The sequence below is a fragment of the Caretta caretta genome, chromosome 9 (genome assembly GCF_965140235.1).
Source record: "Caretta caretta isolate rCarCar2 chromosome 9, rCarCar1.hap1, whole genome shotgun sequence".
Lineage (NCBI taxonomy): Eukaryota > Metazoa > Chordata > Testudines > Cheloniidae > Caretta > Caretta caretta.
Genome location: NC_134214.1, coordinates 76560190 through 76579994, shown reverse-complemented (window position 1 = coordinate 76579994; position 19805 = coordinate 76560190). Strand labels below are relative to the sequence as shown.

The 19805-nt window shown below is 41.6% G+C and overlaps 1 protein-coding gene across 3 annotated transcripts; it reads right to left on the bottom strand.

The window, feature by feature from the left end:
- Positions 1-1061: 1061 nt before the first annotated feature.
- On the bottom strand, positions 1062-17445 carry ITM2A (integral membrane protein 2A). 3 transcript variants are annotated; one of them, XM_048863457.2, is made up of 6 exons: positions 17281-17445; positions 12557-12688; positions 12059-12247; positions 8723-8833; positions 6524-6674; positions 1062-3160 (listed from the first exon to the last, which is right to left on the bottom strand). In XM_048863457.2, exons 1-6 carry the CDS (start codon positions 17350-17352, stop codon positions 3072-3074), a joined length of 744 nt encoding a protein of 247 aa, XP_048719414.1. In that variant the 5' UTR covers positions 17353-17445; the 3' UTR covers positions 1062-3071. The 3 variants fall into 3 exon arrangements, with proteins under 3 accessions (XP_048719414.1, XP_048719413.1, XP_048719415.1); XM_048863456.2 differs by having other exon boundaries at positions 17269-17444; XM_048863458.2 differs by lacking the exon at positions 17281-17445 and adding an exon at positions 16478-16546.
- Between the last annotated feature and the right edge of the window lie 2360 nt (positions 17446-19805).

Here is a 19805-nt window from a genome sequence, read left to right as displayed (position 1 = left end):
TTAAGCAGCAGCTAAATTCTGCTGATATATGGCTGCAACATCCATCCTAAAAAAGTGCATACTGGAACCACCAATTCAGAATGATTTTCTGAATCACGGCTCTGTCTGCAGAACGGTAACCATTTCATTTTCCAAACAAAGTGAAATGTTAAGTGTTATAGAGGTGTGCTACATTAATCCGTGTTGGTAAATCTTTTTCTAAAGAAGTCAATACCAGGATTGAGTGACAGGGACATGTTACAAAGCCACCATAAAGTGGCTCTTACCTATTTCTGTACAGCGGAGTGTCATATGTTGTGGCACATGTAACCTCATTTATAGTTTTGGGTTTTGTTAAACTTATCGTAAAAATTCAGGGATGTCATGCTGATCCTCATGCTCAACTGTTAGCAAAAGTTTCTATTTACAAGATAAAAATGAAATTCTGCAGTAACAGTTAAGTGAACTTTCTATTTTGCGCACACACACCTCAATTCAAAGTGAAGCCACAAAGTCTACATGATCATCATCAGTACTCATTTACAGTGCTGTTAATTTCAGTAGTATCTGCATTGCCTCCTTGAGGAGCGTGGAATTTAATTACTGAATACAACTTTGTATGTCTCAATGTACCCACCAAAATTTAAAAAAAAAAACACAAAGTATCTTTATTAACCGTGCTCTCAAAGAGCCTTGTGAAAGGATTTTTATGCTTTAGTTGCACTGGAGCTGTCAACTACAGCCCAAAAAGTTTTCTTCACTACCAAATTGCAGGACACTCACAAAAAAAACACGAGAATCCCTTTTCCCCTACATCCTCCAAAAACAAAACAAAAACTCCCACCGTTAAGGGAAAAAACAACTTGTAAAGAGCTGGAAACTTCCAAATTGAGTTTAGATACCCGCTAGTACATTAGAGGAACAAGAATGATTAGGCAGATAAAGGAGTTTCCCTCATAAGGCTGCATCCATATTTACTATTTTTTAAGAACTATGCTATGACAGTACACAATCTCCCCTCCTCCATTCATTATGGTATATGCACCTGCCACTTTAAGTGTCAATTAAGACCAACACCACAGTTCTAGAGAAACATTTATTATAAGGTTGCAGGAATAATGCCAATATAAAGTTCCTTATTAAAACACTCAAGTTTTGAATCTGCAGCACTCTAGCAACTCTTTACCATCTTTATACTGTAGTTCTCAACAGGGAACAATACTCTGACCGCAGTAATAATGCTACTTGCTCATAAAAAGTTCTGATCTAAAAAGTTCGTTGTACAGGCCAAAGTAGTTAAATTTACAGCTACAGTCACATCCACAAGTGGGCCATACCAAGAGAGGTTTAATGAAACAGGCAGTTACAAGATAAACCAATTTATAACTAAAATACTGACACAAACTTTAGAGATTAACAGCAACTAAATCTATGACAACTAAATACCACAAAAATCAAACAAAAGTATAAAGAATTTAAATGTAAACTTAGGGAAGATTCCAAATATACATACGAGTTCAATACAGTAATTGCACAAAATGAAAAAAGCAATGTTAGAGGTTTATAATCACGGAGGTTAGATTTTACATGCTTCACACGTGGAAGTTAAAACAAAACCTTTAACGATAAATGTTGAAAGGTGTAGGTTGTTTGTTTTTTTAAAACCAGAAAATGGAGTGCAGAGCAATTCTATAGAACTACACTAAATGTGCAAACCACAGATTATTAATGTATTAATTTAATCATTCTGTGAAAAATCAAAAGGTGTATAAGGTGATTCTGGCTATTCCTGAGGGCATTCTGGGCCAAAAATTAAGCGCCAAAAAATTAAAAATTCTGTGCACACTTTATCAAATGAATGTGGAGGCTCCAGCATGGCACTGGGGAGCACAGGCCACTGGCTGCACAGAGGTGGGAGATCACTGTGCAGCTCCCCTTTCCCGGGACACAGACTCAGTGGTGAGGTTGCACACAACCCTGACACAGTACAAGGATCGGGCCTGCCCAAGAAATACCCCAGAGCCCTGCCCCTCCATGCACCAGGTGTGGGAAGGCAGGCTCAGAAAGGCAGGATCCAAGTGTGGAGGGAATCCACGTGTGGGTTGAGAGGGTTCTGTGTGGGGCAATCTGGTGCCGGTAGTGAAGATGGTTGGGGCTCAGCAGAGGAGGTCCGAGTGTGGGCGGGGCGGGATAGAGCTCAGCAGAGGGTCTGGGTGTATGTGGGGGGTCCAGATGCCGGGGGAGTGGGGCTCAGTGGGGTTGCAAGCCAGGTGCAGCTGACTGGGGCTTGGTAGGGTGGGGATCCGGCTCATTGAGGAGGTGCAGGGGGAATGGGGCTTGTCTGGGGGGGTAGAGGGGTGAGGCTTGGTGGGAGGGTCTGGGTGTGAGGGGTTCTGGATGCACAGGGATTGGGTGGATGGGAATTTGTAGAGCTTCCTACAGCCAGGGGAGAAATCTGGGGGTGGGTCTGACACAGCCCTGGATGCAGTGCAGGGGAAGAGGAAGTCCCGTCCTCCCCAGCCCAGCCGGGACTAGCAGCTGAGCCTGGCATGATGGTAGGAGCCATCAGCCGGGTCTTCCCCAGTCCTGCCTCACAGCCGGCTGCCCTGGGCAGCCAAAACGTACTGCTCGGGAGGGTTGCATGACCATTTTTGTGGCTTCCCTTTGCATCCCCGTCAAAGTCATTTTTCTGTGGGAAACAAAGAACTCTGCAGGGGACATAAATTCTGTACATGCACAGTGGTGCAGAATTCCCCCAGGAGTAATTCCAACCAAGGAATCAATTAACATTATATATGTATTTTTTTTTCTGCCTTTCCCAGAAAAATTCTAAGTCAGACGCAGTCAACGGATAAGTTGATAAAACATTTCTTCTAAACATCTCAAATTTCAGTTTTACGTAAGACAACTAAAAATACTGTTATACCAAGGATCAAAGAAAGCTGAAATGGTGGTTTTGTAATAGAAGCAATACACAGGAGATGCATAATAAGGCTTTTGATTATCACTGCACATTTTAATTTAGAAGTCAAACTGTAAAGCTCAGACTTCTTAATGAAGATGTGAAATAGTCACTTTCCATCCAGTGTCTTTCACTGTTGACAGATCTTTGTTTCAATGACAAAAGAATTTTCAAAGTGTCTGATTGTACGACAGTTCTCAGCTGAGCGCTTCTGGAGACCTGGGTGGAAGAAAAAAGTAAATTAGCAAGCTACAACATTGTGTTCTTTACAGATATCTAGAAGTATCTGTATATTTCTTAGGAGATAGCAGTTTATGACTAGCTTAGTCTGGCAATATACAATTAAGTACTCAATAATAGTGTAAGGTCATTCAGTTAGTTATCATTATGATTGTACACAAGCTTGTTTCTACTGTTCAATTATAAAAAGCCCACTATTCTCAGAGCTGTGTTGACATTATACTAGGGCTAAACAAACAGGTGTTAAATACCTCTTATGAATAAACGTAAATTTCTGTTTCCAGTATCCCCTCAGCCCTTCAGACTGTAAGCTGCTGTCTCTAAACTAATTAAGGTCATGCCATAAGCCTCTCTACTAAACCATAGCCCCTCTTAACTCTTCCAAGCTCCTGAAGGCAATTCTCCCTTTGGCTCCTCTTTCCCTTCCTGGGTTCAGAGAATTCTGAAGTGGCTGCAGAGAGGGTGTTGCAGAACACAATCCTTTTTTGTTCAGCCAGATACATTTACACCAAAACACTGCAGAGATTACTCCTCTGGGGCCCAATCTTGGTCCCAGTGAAATAAATAGCAAAGCTTCCACTCACTGATAGGAATAGGATCGTGCCTTTGATTGCCACTCTGCTGACAATGGATAAAATACATTAAAAACTTGACAGAGCATTCTCAGTACATGTCAACAGCAGACCCCTACCATACCCAAATTGATTCTCCCACATGGTTTTAATGAAAACAGATTAGACAGAAGGACAAGCGAAATACTGTAATCAAAATGGCAATACTGTAATCAAATCAATAGTTGATCAAATTCAGTCTCCCTAGTGGAGTGCTCTCAGTGATGTCAGATACCTCATGAAAGCTAAGAAGCTGACTATTAGCATTAGTTTTGTTTGGGTAGTTTAACAGAACACACAGAACAAGAGTTTCCAATGAAAGTCTCTTCCAGAGTAAAAGGAAAAGGAGGACTTGTGGCACCTTAGAGACTAACAAATTTATTTGAGCATAAGCTTTCGATGAAGTGAGCTGTAGCTCACAAAAGCTTATGCTCAAATAAATTTGTTAGTCTCTAAGGTGCCACAAGTACTCCTTTTCTTTTTGCGAATACAGACTAACACGGCTGCTACTCTGAAACCTGTCTTCCAGAGTACTAGCTGCTAACAGTCTGTTTATACCGTTATGATAAACTGACGAGAATGTTGGCCTTCACTTTGAATTTTTGCTTATTTTAAAATAGCTTTTGTAGAAAGTTTATAAAGTCAGTGGGAAGTTCTGTAACTGGGTATAAAACTGCCCTGTATATGGAGTCTCAGTTAAAAATTTACTATATGTAAACAAAAACAAGCCACACACTACTGTCCTTCCTCCTCCGTTCCTCAAGCCCAAAAAACTTCCTGTGAAACAACTTGTCTGAAGTGTCCACAAATTAGTGGTGAAAAAATCCAGGACCTAAACTCCAGAGTCAAGGACCTCTAACTAAAGGTACCGTGTCTTCAACCCCCAATATCAGTTGCTTCTTCCTATTATTTTCTCTTCTCTTCCCCCAGAAGAAGTGTTTGCAAAATGAGAATATACCATTTAATTTTCATTAGTTTTAGTGTCACTGGTTATATAGGGCATGGAGGCATTTACTACATATTAACAACAAGACGTTATCTTTTAGACTAGGATTTTCTATGGAGAGTTTTAGACCCAAGCAATTCTCTTAACAGTATAATTACAAAACCCTTAAAAAAAAAAGTAAGGAAAAACCAGCTTAATTACAGCAACATACTGTAGCACAGTAAAGTATTTTTACTTATTTCCTGGAAAAGACTTACATGCAACCAACTCATGTAAATGGCAGATTTGAACTCCTGCTGTCAGTGCTAATGCATTAGCATGGCATGTCAGCGACACAAATGGAGGGTTAATACACTAGAGCAAACGAAAACTGATTACTTCGTATTTAGGCAAGTGCAGTACACTACTCAAAGTCTTCAGTGCATTGACCACTCACTGGAACAGAGCATCTATCTGAACTAAAAAAGTGTGTGCCTACCAAGGGAGTTAATATTAACAACCTCCCCATCACTGCTGTAAGCTTCTCAGGGGGACTGAGAGATTCCCGTTTCTGCATATAAAGCTTTCCTTCTGCTGTCAGAAGGACAGAAGCAGAAACAAATCAACTGATCCTTCAAAGTTTTATTCTGCCAATAGCAACAATATCAAAGAAACACGCAAAATCCCAGTGGACTTGGAGCAGGAAGAAGACAAACATAAATGTTGAGACAACAAGGTGGAGTTGTACCAGTTACCTAACAGCAACACATATTAGTAGGGTCCCTTACTCCCTGGCAAGCCCAGGCTAGAAGCACCTGCAAATTTAAGATACAAAGAGCAGCACCAACAGGCTGTGAAGGAATATCCTGTCAGATCACTTCAGACAAGAGGATCACTGTAAAATGGAGCAGGGAGGAAAAATTGGATAAGTTCACTGTTTGGCAAACAACTTCCTCTAACCAACCCCTATATATTAGGGTGCAAAGGTTTAATTTCTAGAAGGGACTGACTTAACTATACTGTGAACTACATATAGTAATTCTAGTATTAAAAAACCCCTTGAGTGCTTTAAAGAGCTGTGATGACCAGAAAGCACCCAGTATCATTAGTGCTTTGGCAGCATATTTGTGTATTCAGACCCACTTCAAACAGCTTAGATACCAAATTCATTCCTGAATAGACGGCAGTGCTCTAGTTTGGTTGCAACTGAATCTTGCATCAAAATGTTTAGGATTAAAGTATGGAAGTCAACTGGTATCACATGCAGATCTAGGCATCTGTATTTCAGATTTCCTTTTAAGATTCCCTTGAAGCATTCATTACTTGTGACAAGTCTCTAAAATAGATTCTACAATTTGTCAAAGTGTAACTAACAAAAGAGAAATCCCCTATTATCTGAAGACCAATTATCCAAACATTATACTGTTAAATTTGGATGTCCCTCCCACCCTGCAAACAAGATTTCTATGTAAGCTAGTTTCTCAAATTCCAAATACTCTACTGCCTCAGGATCTCTGACTAAAATGAAAGAGTGAAAGTGAACTCATGTTCAGGTTGGTGTTTTGGGCATATCATTGAGGGTTTTGTAAGTGGTAACAGACTATGTCTCATTGGAGAAGAAAAACTTCAGACTCAAAGAATCTAAAGGGGAACAAAACTACATTAAAATAAAAATGTAGGTAAATGTAGTAACAGCCTGTTTAGTGGGGCATTAACACCTACCTGTTTCTGGAGTGAAGTTTTTAAGTTTCCTATTTCCCCTCTCTATTGAGGTAGTATATTTCCTATACTGGAGGAAACACTCACCTGCTCTCTGATCTCTGCGCTGCAGTCTGAAGGTCTCTTTTCCTACACAAAGCTGGTAAATGAAGATGCCCAAATCAGACACATTATCTATCTCTTCTGTTACCACCATTTCTTCACGAACTAGATAAGTCTGAGGCAAGTAAGAACCAGTCTAAAAAAAGAGACAAGGGAGTTAAATTCCTTCATTAATGTTCTGTTAAGAAATGATACTAGTCTTCTGGATGGTCACATAAAGAACAAATAATTTTGACCCCCTACTGGATTCTATTCATTAGATTGTTAAAACAAAAACAGGATTCATTTTTAACATTACCTACCCATCATTAAGGGTCACACTCAAGTTGTTAATTCAAGCTAGTTGGGGTACTATATTAGGAAAGTTGTAGTTAGAAGCTAGACCCACTCACACAACCCAAGCACATGAAGAAACTAAGTCTAACAGTCTAAGTAGACGGTTCAACCCACACCATTATTCAAAAGTGGTATTTCTGTATTTTCCTTATTTGAGACAAACTATCTCCAATACCATGAATACACAAAAGAGTGCAGCTACTGCTTCCAAATATATTAATGATATGGCAAATATGAAGCTGCTGCTTCTGCAGCTAAGTTATATGCCCACTATAGCATATGGCAGCGTTTCCCAAACTTGGGACGCCGCTTGTTCAGGGAAAGCCCCTTGTGGGCGAGGCCAGTTTGTTTACCAGCTGCGTCCGCAGGTTCGGCCGATCGCGGCTCCCATTGGCTGCGGTTCACTGCTGCAGGCCAATGGGGGCTGCGGGAACTGGAGGCCGGTATGTCCCTTGGCCCGCGCCACTTCTCGCAGCCCCCATTGGCCTGCGGCAGCAAACCGCAGCCAGTGGGAGCCGCAATCGGCCAAACCTGCGGACGCAGCTGGTAAATAAACCAGCCTGGCCCACCAGGGGCATTCCCTGAACAAGTGGCATCTCAAGTTTGGGAAACACGGCCATATGGTATTGTAATGTTCATGACAGGAAGAGCAGTGTGCATTATGCTAAAACATGATCCTCTTCCTTCAGTCCAGCTATTAGACACTATCATGCCTGCTCCTTTTCAAAACGCACATACACTACATAGGAAAGGATTATAAAGTCTGCTTCCATGGAGATATGGGCACTTCCTAGCAAAAGTTATTACTGTTTCCAACACAAGTAACTAAACCTAGAAACCATCAGCCTTTAAGTTTCTCTCTCTGGTCAGAGGTGATAACTACATTCTATTGATTTCAATGCTTTGTCATGACACATTGTTTTTCTTTAGTTTATAGGGAGCCTGAATAATATTAGACATTTTAAATAGCTTCAAAAGGCCATCTGATTTTCCGGGTTTTGAGTAAAAAACCCTAAAATTTAAGATCAAGTCAAATAATTTAATAGCGGTTTCCTATTTGGGTTAAAAATGTTTATTTTTAAAATATAAAATTTAGGTTATTTGAAAGTTTAATGTCTTCATGAAGCTGAAAAAATTATTATATTGCTCTATTTAACAAGCTGATGTATGGATCAAATTTCACAAGTCTACATTGGCTTTGAAAAAATATTTACATAAAAACACAGCCAGGGAAAGTTTAAACCCAGTTTTAAAATCTCATTTGGAGGCAGAAATCAGGTTTTTCTTACTTTAACTCTAAAAAAGTAGAGTCCCTTGAAAGTGCCAATTCGTTTCAGAATTTAACACAGTTGCCAAGCCACTGGTTTTGAGTCTGTATCATGAAAAGCTCACAACTGCACTTCAGTGAATGATTTGAGGTCAACAATTGGAAAAGCAAGTGAATACAGTTCGTTTGTGAAAGTTTCTATTAAATCAACACAAACCGTTACAGTAACTTCCAGTTTCAGACCTTTGTTTTCCGAAGTCTGCTGCACGTTTCTCTATAGTGGCCAGATCTGATGTTATTTGCAAGTACTTAGCTTTCTTAAAGCTAGATATTTAGTATTTGAGAGCTGCTATCCTGAAAACTCAAGTTCGTTATCCATTCAACAGGTACAAAATGTACTGAAGAATGACCATGAAGCTTTACCACAACAACACAGTAAACTGAGGAACAATACCCTTGGGAGCAAAAAGGTTCACTGTGGGAAGGTTACTGCTACTGAACTTTTTACTTGCAGTTTCATTTATTAACAGAAATCACTCCTTTAGCTGTACTATTCAAAGTAGTGAAGAAGTTGTACATACCGCCAGTTTTGCGAACAGGTCCATCAGATTCCTTGGTGGCATAACAATGGATGTGTTCAGAGGGATCACATAGCAGTTACCCAGTTGTAAGTCAAGATAAGCAGTCAGAAGCTATTATGGAAAGAAGTTTAACAGCTGTTCTCAATAAATCAAGTGTTATCTTAATTTGTGATGATTACAACTGACTGTTAGATTCTGTGAAACAGAAAACTCATTAAGTATCTAGCAGGCCAAGATCAGTGAATATTAAAAACATCAAAACAGAATTAGTGTTTTTAGACCAAGCAGTGATGGAACTAAAAAAGTTTATTGTAGGTAATTTCAGAACATGAAAAAGGCTATAGCTCTACCTCATGTAAGAGAGCCTCCTAACAGGAAGTGAAAGACAGACCACAGGAGTATAAGCCTTCACACTTTAAAAAGAGAGTCTTCCTACCAGGAAGGAGCGTCTTATGACAGTTAAGATCAGGGAGAGGGCTTGGTATACTGAAGATGTGTTCTTGTAATTATAGGAGCCTAATTAAAATGTGGCTCTAGTCAGAAATAGCACATCCATGTTCTGGCTTCGTTTTCTGGAAACATACCGATTTGTTTCCACCATCAAATTAGGCCTGAATAAAAACTGTGAGTGGATGGGTCACTACAAAAAGTAATTTTCCCTTTGCTGATACTCACACCTTCTGTCAACTATTAGAAATGGGCGACGTCTACCTTGATTGCACTGGTGTTGTTAGCACTACAAAAGTAATTTTCCCTCTTGATATTCGCCCCTTCTTGTCAACTGTTGAGAATAGGCCACTTCCACCTTAATTGAATTGGCCTCATTAGCACTGACTCCGCACTTGGTAAGACAACTCCCACCTTTTCATGTGCTGTAATATTTATACTGCTTAATGTATTTTTTACTCCATGCATCTGATGAAGTGGGTTTTAGCCCATGAAAGCTTAGGTCCAAATAAATTGGTTAGTCTCTAAGATGCCACAAGGACTCCTCGTTGTTTATACCCCGATTTGTCACTTTCCAGTTACTTTCCTTTAGCTAGAAGATAGAGAATCCTCATGGGACAGTGTAGGTACCAATATAAACAGCTAGAGTATTTGTATGAACTATAATTTAGCAAAATACTTTGCAGAACCTCACTAAAAAGTTACCATAACCCACTTAGTCTCTTCAACTGATGGCAAGGTTCTGTCAAATTAATTAATTTTAAAACAAAATCTATCCTTAACAACTGTAGATGCCAACTCTTAGTACTCAAAGTAATTTCTGTTTATCGACGTGATATGTTTATACATAAACAATAGTGAGAGTTTCAGTACTGGTTAGAAGTTTTTAGTAAGTAGTAATTCCCTAGACATTTCAACATGAGTTTTTTGCACTCAATAAAGGTTCAGCAGTAGTCCAGGTAGACTTCAATCATTACACAGAAACCCCAGTTGTAGCCTTTTTCAGTCTCTCTTTTGACATATGACCACGAAAGACTCCCTCAAATCCAGACAGAAGAGGCAAACTGTCTCATATTATCAGAAAGTCCTTTTTATAGCCAGTTCTTGGAAAAAGTGTTTGGCTTGAAAGCACTAAACTGGCCTGCTAAACCTAGCAGGTCATGAAACATCTTTAAAACACCCACATCATTCTGATTATCTTTCTCCTTCCCTCCCCAACCCTAACATGATTTTAGCAGCCAATAGCTGCTAACTTCATGGGATTAAAGAGGGGGAGAGAACAAAGTTAACCAAATTGTCAGTTAAAATGACATTTCAAATTATAGCAAGGAAGGAAAAAGGCTTCATTACTCTCCAGCACAAGTGATTTCTGCTTCAGGACTCTGGAAATACATTGTTTCCAGTGAGCAGGGGCTGATTTATAGCTTCACAGCCAAGGAAAACTAAGGGAAGGTTTTTAAAAAGAATTGCCTTACAGCAATGAATAACTGCGGGTAGATAGGCAGAAGCATGCACATGCTCTACATGTGGGGAGGAGTGTGGCAAGAACACAACTTAGGAAAAAGAAAAGTACACAAAGGGCATACAGGAGGGTGAAGAAAACAAGAAGTAAAAAGGAGTCAGCAGAAACTTGAAATGTTAAACATTAAGAAGAATACACATTTTGATGTTCCGTTTATTTTATATGTAGGCAGTAGACTTTGAAAAAAAAGACACGCACACCAGTTTCCATTCCAGAGATGCCCTCCCCAAAATAAATTGAAATTTAATCTGTAGAAGTCTTGGACTGTCCAAAGATAAAAACAAACTTCAGTATACACTTCTGAAAAGCAATTTAATGTTTGTTGTTGTTTTTAACTTCTGAAATCCACCTTGAGAAAAATATTTGAAAATGCCTACAATTTAGTGTAATACTCTCAGAGTTGCTTTCCTTCTTAGGAGGTCTTTATTTCCCACACCCTATCCTTGCAAAATTAGGGTTAATTTTCAAAAATGCCAATTTTGATTGATGTCTGAATAGCTGACAAGACTACCAGTTTTGGAGAAGACTGACTAGGATACAAACTTTGAGGGCGGTTGTTCTCAAACTAAGTACCTAGGCTTATTTTGTTATGTTTTTTGAAAAAGAGACTTTCATCTCTAAGTGATCTTTATATTTGAGGTTAAATATAAGTTTTGGTTACTTTTGCAGCAATGTTTTTACACCCCACCCCAGCCCACCCCACCGAATTCTGGCTCTCGGACGTCATATATGACTAGCCCAACAATGCTGTCAGTTCCTTGTTTTCAACTACTTTTAAATACATTTAAAATAGGAGTTTATCAGAAACTTCCTTTCTGCCACACCCACAAAATAAATAGAAGTTGATATTTGTTTTGCTGTATGGGCCTTCCCTCAGTTTGCATTTTACTGTAGTATGCAACTAAAAAAGATCTTGTACGAAAGATTTTATTTTTATTGGCAATTTTTACTCTCCTGTCCCAATTCAGGTTCAAAACTCTCATTCCTTTCCCCAGTTCAAATTGCACAATTCATTCCCAGGAGTTACGAAATCTATCATGGGCAACACTGTCAAATCACACACCAACTGACGGATCCATTCTGTTAAATGAACCGGTTTCATTTAATTTATGGTTGAAAAGACTTCCAGTTTTAAGAGAGAGTAGTGTAGCTAGAGTTTACATCTAGACTAGTAAGCTTTGTTAACACAAAGAGACAGATTATCAACAGACATTTCATTACTAGAAGTGTGAGATGCATAATTGTTGGTGCCACACTGAAAAACAAAGTCACAGAAAGCTGACATTTAAATCTATCACCCAGAGGACACATCAGTAGTAAAAGCCATCCATTTTTTAAAAGCACTAAAACGCCCCTTTTAAACTCACCCTGTCAAAATCATGGACAATAGCTGCTGGGTCACTATCTGAGAACTTTGGAACTGGAACATCAATGATTGCTATGTTATCATCTTCCCGAATATCAGCTTCTTCTGCAATGGGCAGGAAGTATGGTTCTATAGCACGATCCTGATTTTCATTTTCAAAGTAACACATTTCCCCACGGTACACCTTATGCTAAAAACAAAAAAAGCCAGCTGTGTTATTTTTTGGTGTTGCACTTTATTTTTAAATTTTAATCTAACACTAAATCAGAAGTTTAGTTTGTAGTTTAGTTTAGTTCTTTTCCATCCAAGCTTCAAGGGTCAAGGCCTGTAACACATTTCAGTTGTTAAGCCTGAATTTTTTATCAATACCATGACAGAAATCCTGTAATAAATCTATTGCTTACAATTAGTTAATATTTTGATTTTGGGGTTGTCAAAATAGGAAAGTTAACAAAACCAAACATTTATTCTGAACAAAACAAATAAATATTCACATTACCTTAGGCATGAAGTACTTGTAGATGCAGGCTCCACCAACTACAACCCCTGCTAAGATGAACGCAAGACCCAAAAGGGTCAATAAACATCTTCCAGATGAATTTTCATTTCCATGTGTTGCAATTTCTGGATCCTTTATAGAAAAAGGAATGAAAGATTTGACACAATTTAGTTGCCTGGAATTTACAGTCATCGTTCTTCTGCTACCTGTCTAAGTGCTCAAGCTTGACTTGTGATCCACACGGGGTGTCACTTTGTCTCTTGGGGAAAAAGAGCTCTATCTGAGAAAGGTTTTCCTGGTATGATGCCATGGCAACTTAAGACCAACTTTTTAAAAAACAAGTACAATGAAAGTGTTGTTAGTGTAAAAATATAGCTAATAGCAATTTCAAAAATCCTTTGGAATTCTGGCCCATTCTTGGCCAGAATTTGGCAAAAATGGCATGTCCTATGAAATTAAACTGTCCCATTTCAGACTATTCAAAATAAATAATTGCTCACAGTAGACTCAAAGTATAGAAGAACCCCCCCCACACACACACATTTCCACTAACCTAAAGAGTAGCCATTTTCTAAGTCAATTTTAAAAATATGCAAAATTTCATTGCTATGTCTTACGTTCAAGATACAGCAGATTTAATAAGCTTGAGGCCACCTCTCAACTGTCTATTTAGCATCATGTGTATAACTAACTACCCTTCTTCAAATATCTTAACTGAAGAAACTCCAGCAAGTTTCAAAAACTTTTAAAGCAGCAGATAAGATCATTTTTATTTCATCAAAGCTTTTTTAAAAGCTTGTTTTTGTGCTTAATACAATGACCTCCTTTCAGAAGTTATTCCTGACAGCAGAGAGTACATCAAAACAAAGCCCACCAGATGCTATGTAAATATCTCCGTGTCATCCTATTACCCCCAGTCCCACGCTAGTTTTTGTAGTTTTACAATAACCTTTTCAAATTCTTTAAGTGATCATCTCCCTCTGTTGCTGTGTAAGAAGCCCATACAACCAGGAGGTGGGCTCTAGAGCGTTGCCAAATACACAACAAATGAGAAAAATATTTTTATTCAAAGAAGTAACAGAAGGTGTTACTTTTAAGAAATGGAAGCTAACGTCTCACATAAGTGAGATCTTAAACTGACTGTGTGTCCCTTAGCTGTGTTTGTCAACTGCACGCACATCTAACAACATATGCTGAGCAAACGGAGCATCAAAACATCAGAAAACAACTATAGGTTGGATTTCCCATGGCACGTTAGTGCGGGAAGAGATTACTATTGACTTAGATTCCAAGTTCTTTGGGATAGGGGACCATCTATTGTTTGTGCCTAGCACAGTGGGACCCTAATTCATGATTAGGCCCCCTAGGCACTACTGGAATACAACCAAATAAGCACATTAAAAGGGCCTTTTGTAAGAATATTACTGAATTCCTTTTTAAAAAGGGATATCCATGTTTTGCCAAGCACAAACTTGAAAATTCATACACCGAAGGAACTAGCTCTTAAGTAATCAGTTTGACACAATTTTGTCCTGTCACTGAACCCCGTCAGATGCTGGTTTATCTGACATTCTGCCAGCATACTACTAGTATAACAAGTATTGCTGCAGCAAAACAACCACTAAAAGAAGGTTGAAAAATATTTCAAAATTATTTAATTTTACGTGTAGTGAGAATTTGTTTCACCATACAGACATTTAGATTGTGGCACAAAATAAAACATCTTTTAAAGAAAGCTTACATTTATTGAGGCCAGTTTTATTTTGCCCCTGCCTATCTTTACCATGATACTGTACCACATATTCATATATACCATTAAATAGTTCCACACCCTTTCATATGATTACTTAAATCAAATGTTGGTGTGCTACTGAATACTGTGGTTCTAATTGTTAAGGTACCCTAGGCAGTCTAGATGGGTGCTTATTTCAATATGTAATAATAGAAAAAAAAACTAGCTATGTTGGTTTGTGATGACTATACACAAGTCATGAGACATTTACTGTTTGCTTATTTATCTTAGAAAAAGATTCTATGTGTGAACTCAGACATCTGAGTTAAAATGTTTTCTGCACAAGTATTTTCTGGTGCTCTCTTAAATGTGTTGTTTCAGCAAACATTTGAGCCAGTAAACTGGTCTGCTTTCTACTATTACAGCAAATGCAAAAAGGAAGTGAACATAGCCAAACTGAAAAGGAGTACTTGTGGCACCTTCGAGGCTAACAAATTTATTTGAGCATAAGCTTTCATGAGCCACAGCTCTCTTCATCGGATGCAAACTGAATTCACATTTATTTAAGTGGATCTGCGTGGCATTCACCCACTTCTAAGACCATCTGCTACATTGCACTGGAGTTGGAGTGAGGAGTTTGTCTATAGGTGTATGTTGTTTAGTTTGAGAGAGTATTTTGAAAGGCATAATATAGTCAACACAAAGTAGCTCAGATCACAAGCTGCTCATCTTATTTTAATGAGAAAGCAAGAAAAAGGGAATGGTATAACGTACAAACATGTGTACACTGCAACATATTTAGAACAGTGTTAAGAAACTTAAAGAGAATAATTAAAAATATACATCCACAATGCTATTTAAGGACAAGAGGCCTCAGACATTTTTTGGCCAAATAGAAGAGAACCAGTTGAATATGCTGCATATATAGTCCCCATCTCAAAACTAATATGTATTTTCCCCTTAAGGTATGCAAAAGCCCAGGATAGATGGGAACTCGGCCTCTGAACTGTTGTGTCTGTGTCAATTACCAGGTGGTAAATTAGCCTTCCAGAGCTGCCAGTTCAGTTACATAAAGGGGAGGGATAGCTCAGTGGTTTGAGCACTGGCCTGCTAAACCCAGAGTTGTGAGTTCAATCCTTAAGGGGGCCATTTAGGGGATCTGGGGCAAAAATTGGGGATTGGTCCTGCTTTGAGCAGGGGTTTGGACTAGATGACCTCCTGAGGTCCCTTCCAGCCCTGATAGTCTATGATTCCATGACCAGAGATTAAGACTACAGTTAACTAAAGCAAAAGCATGGTGTAAAATAGTCACTAATTTTTCTTTATAGTACATCATTTAAGAAAATAAAGTCTTCCCACATATTTAAATGGCTGTAGTAGAATAAACCATATTAATAACTCATAAGGGGAGAGGCAGGAGAACCCAGAGAATACATGCCTGGGACTTTAGAGGTTTTCAAGGTCAGGCTTGACAAAGCCCTGGCTGGGATGATTTAGTTGAGGATTTGTACTGTTTTGAGCAGGGGGTTGGACTAGATGACCTCCTGAGGTCCCTTCCAACCCAGATAGTCTATGATTTACTTAAATTAAGAATTCCTTCTAAGAAGAGTTTTAAGTCAGATCTGTCATAACCCAGGGGTTCTCAAACGGGTCGTGACTCCTCAGGGGGTCACAAGGTTATTACATGGGGGGGGGTCGCAAGAGGTCAGCCTCCACCCTCAAGCCCCACTTTGCCTCCAGCAATAATAAGTGTTAAATAGAAAAAAAAAGTGTTTTTAATTTATAGGGGGGGGCACACTCATAGGTTTGCTGCATGGAAGTGGTCACCAATACAAAAGTTTGAGAAACACTGCCATAACCCTAGACAGTTTACAACAATTCCATCTTTCCTAATAATTATCAACAACGCTTTCATAATAGCAGTTGCGTGTTCAGGCAGAATCAATTTTGAGTGACAAAAAGGCTCTGACCAGCAACATGATTTAGATAAAATATACAGAACTGCTTGAGCTAGTTGGCTCACTCCTTCCAGAATACTTTCTTTGCCAATTTCACTACGGATGCTTATGCAAGAGTGATATTAGAGTTTGAAATCAACACTCAGGTCAGCTGGTTAATTAAAGTGTAATCATTCCCCAGCATGAAAACACACTGTTTACTGGGAGCCTGCAGAGGGTTTTAAAGCTAACCTCGGAGCTGGCAGAGGACGGAACACAACGAACTCTTAGCTGTTGAGGATTCATGGCTCACGAAGGATGGCACAGAGCAGAAAGCAGGGCATGTGCGATTCCATTTCCATAAGTCAGCCCCGTCCCCCATTAGCTCCAGAGCCCGGAGCTCGCTGCGCAGCAGAGCTTTCATTGGGTAAGCGCGGAGCTCACCGCACGCTGGCTAGCGCGGGTCCCTCCGGGGGTGCCCCGCAATCCGTGACGCCATCACAACAGAAAGTGGGTTAAAGGACAGAGAGTGGCTGTGCAGAGGGCCCTGCACACCCCGGCCGGCCTCCATTAGAGACAGGAACAATAACAACTGCCGTACCCTCCCCCCCGACACACACAAAATGGATCCCTCCCCTCCTCCTTTTCGCTCCCCGTGCGCTTCCCCGAGCAAGCGCAGGAGTGGCCCGGGCAGCACAAGGCCACCGCAGAAACCAGCGCCCCGCTCCGCGGCGGCAGCTCAGCAGGCAACCCACTGAGCCTCCGCCCCGCCGTGGGACTGGGGGGAAGGTGACCTGGCACCTCCCCCGTGCAGGGACCGAAGGAGGCCCCTCTTCCCCCTACGGCGCCAGGGCAGATGACCCCCTCCCCCGGCAGGCAGGAGCCCCCTCCCTAGGGGGCGCCCTCGGCCTCCGCCATTTTAGCCCCTAGCTGAGAGCGCTATATCCGCCAACAGACGTTATGAGAAGATGGCGGCGGCCCGGTTCCCCTCGTCGCTCCCCGGCGGCGGCGGAGGCTCGCTCCCCGCAGAGCCCGTACCGCACCTTGTCAGTTACCAGTGCCTCGGCCGCATCCTTCTTGGGCTCGTCCTTGTGGGCGAAGAGAGAACTGAAGGCGATCTTCACCATGGTGCTGCCCGCTCCGTGCTGCGCAGCGTCCGACCGCAAATCTCCCTACGGCTGCCGAGCGCCCGCCCCTCAGCCCCGGCCACGGGGGAGGAGCCCGCCCGCGCGTGCGCGCGCGCCCCGCCGCTATGCTCCGTGCGTGCGCGCGGGCGGGCGGCCCGGGGCGTCCAGCGAGTCAAACGTCTGGCTCGATCCTAGCACTGACGCGAGCGGAGCCGCGCGGGCGGGCGCATCACAATACTGCCGTCTGCTGTGCAGGAGGCTACCTTGGGAGGCCCGAGAGGCCCGTCCCCATGGCGAAGAGCCCGCAGGAGGCGGTGGCTTTCCAGGGGCGCCACCCAGGAGTCGCGCCGGCTGCCCCATGGGCTCCAGACTCCACAGTCTAGTTAAAACCTCCCAACCCCCCCTCTGCCTCCTGCTGACACGGGCGGGGCTCCCCCAGCGCCGGCTGTAAGACACCCACCTGCGGGGGAGGGGTTTCGCTTGTTTGCACGTCCCCGCCCGGACCGGCCCAGGACACTGCCAGCTGCTGCTCTCAACCAGGGCCTAAGTGCTGCCATCTGCCTCCTTGGGGAAGGCCTTTAGGCCCTAACGGCAGCCCCACACTGCCACCCCTTTTGTCCCTGCGCCCTTCCCACCCCACCCCCAGAAGGGGAAATTAATAACAAAGAAAACCTTGCTCCAAGCAGAGTTTTGACCCCAAAAGGGAGATGGGCTTGGGACTCCATGAAGTCCACTAGGGACTTTGTCACCCTTGATTTTACTTGGCTTGCTATGGGAAACCCTCAGCTAGGTAGGTAGGCGTACTAAACATTAGTTATGTAACAACACCATTTGTCTGTGAGTTTAACAGTTTAACAAAACAAAATTTTGGCTTTTCTCCTCCCTCCCTTGAGGAGTGCATACTGTTGTGAGCCTTCCACCTGCCCTACAAGCCACTCAAAAGGTCCTCAGTGTCCTGTCTAAGCAACTTTCCTCCCATGCAGGAGTGTTTTTACCAATGTTTTCATCAGTATTAAGTATAATTTACTTATATAGTGCCATAATTGTGTGTGGCACTTTACAGGCAAATATGAAGACAAGGTTCCTGTCCTGACGACAACAGGAGGAAGACACCACTCATTGGGAGTGATACTGCTTTTTGGTATCATATTGTTAGGGCCCTACCAAATTCATGGTCCGTTTTAGTCAATTTCATGGCCAGAGGATTTTAAAATTGGTCAATTTCATGGTGCAACCATGGGGGTCTGGACCCAAAAGGAGGTCATGTGGGTCACAAAGCTGTTGTGGGGGGAATGGCGTGATTGCCACCCTCATTTCTGTGCTGCCTTCAGGGGAAGTGAAGGGGAGGGGAAGGTCCCTGGAGATAGGTCTGATCTCCCACCGCAAGAGCGGCCATGCAGGGGAAGAGAAAGTCCCATCCCTCCCCAACCTGGTGAACTGGCAGCTGGAGCCTGGGAAACAGTAGGAGCACCCGGCTGTGGTGCCCCTAGCCCTGCCCCTTCCTCTCACCTCCAATAGCTACATTTCACATGGGAGGTCTGATTTCACAGTCTGTTACATGTTTTTCAGGGTTGTGAATTTGGTAGGGCCCTCAGTATTGTATATTAGTGTATATATATATAGGTAGTCAGTATACACACACACATATATAATAAGTTACTAGGACATAGACATATAGGTATTACATCACTCACCAGTGAAAAGCAGACACCTCGGGCATGCGTGGGTGGCAACCAGAAGGGCACCATGCTGCACAACAATGTAGAGGAGGGGTGAAATTTTGACAAAATATATCTGTGACACCCCTTCTCATTAAGGGATCTTTAATGGCCACACAGGGCAGACAAGACTTCGGTGTTCAATGCCTCATGCAAAAGACCCTCACAGAGCAAGCCACATGGAACTCCTCTACTTTAGACTGATGAAGGTCTGAGTCAATCCTGCTGGAATTTGACCCTGGTTCCAGCAAGGAGTCTAAGTATTTAAAATCTAAGGCTTAGATCACTGAACCATCCTAACAAGTTAATCATAATTAAACAGAACTAATTACTATGCAAATATTGCAATCATTAAAGCCTACAAATAAGTGTAAACAAAATGAATGGTGCATTCCAACAGGCAGACATAGATGGCTATATCACTGTTATTTCCATTCAAGGTCCTGGGCATAATGCTGTTTCCTTTTATATCTATAGAAATTTTGCCTTTGACTTCAATGGAGGATGATAAAATCCTTCATATCTGTTTAACCTGTCCGGGTCTGCTCAGCGCGCCCATCACAAAATGCAGTCTTTCCTCGTTTTCACCAGGTAACTAGCTAAGGATTTATTTCTCATTCCTAGCTTTAGCATGTCAGGAATTGGTTCAGCCATGTTCCCCTCAAAGTTTATAAAAAAACACAGCTCCAAAATCAGGTTAGATAAATCTTGTTACAGAAAAGTACCACTGCCATG

Excerpts from the sequence above, each read along its gene's own strand:
- ITM2A (XM_048863456.2), bottom strand. The coding sequence starts at position 17,352 with ATGGTGAAGATCGCCTTCAGTTCTCTCTTCGCCCACAAGGACGAGCCC. Across the intron at positions 12,248-12,556 it reads ACAAGTACTTCATGCCTAAG|CATAAGGTGTACCGTGGGGA; the intron begins GTAATGTGAATA and ends TTTTGTTTTTAG. Across the intron at positions 6,675-8,722 it reads ACCTGTTCGCAAAACTGGCG|ACTGGTTCTTACTTGCCTCA; the intron begins GTATGTACAACT and ends CTCTTTTTTTAG.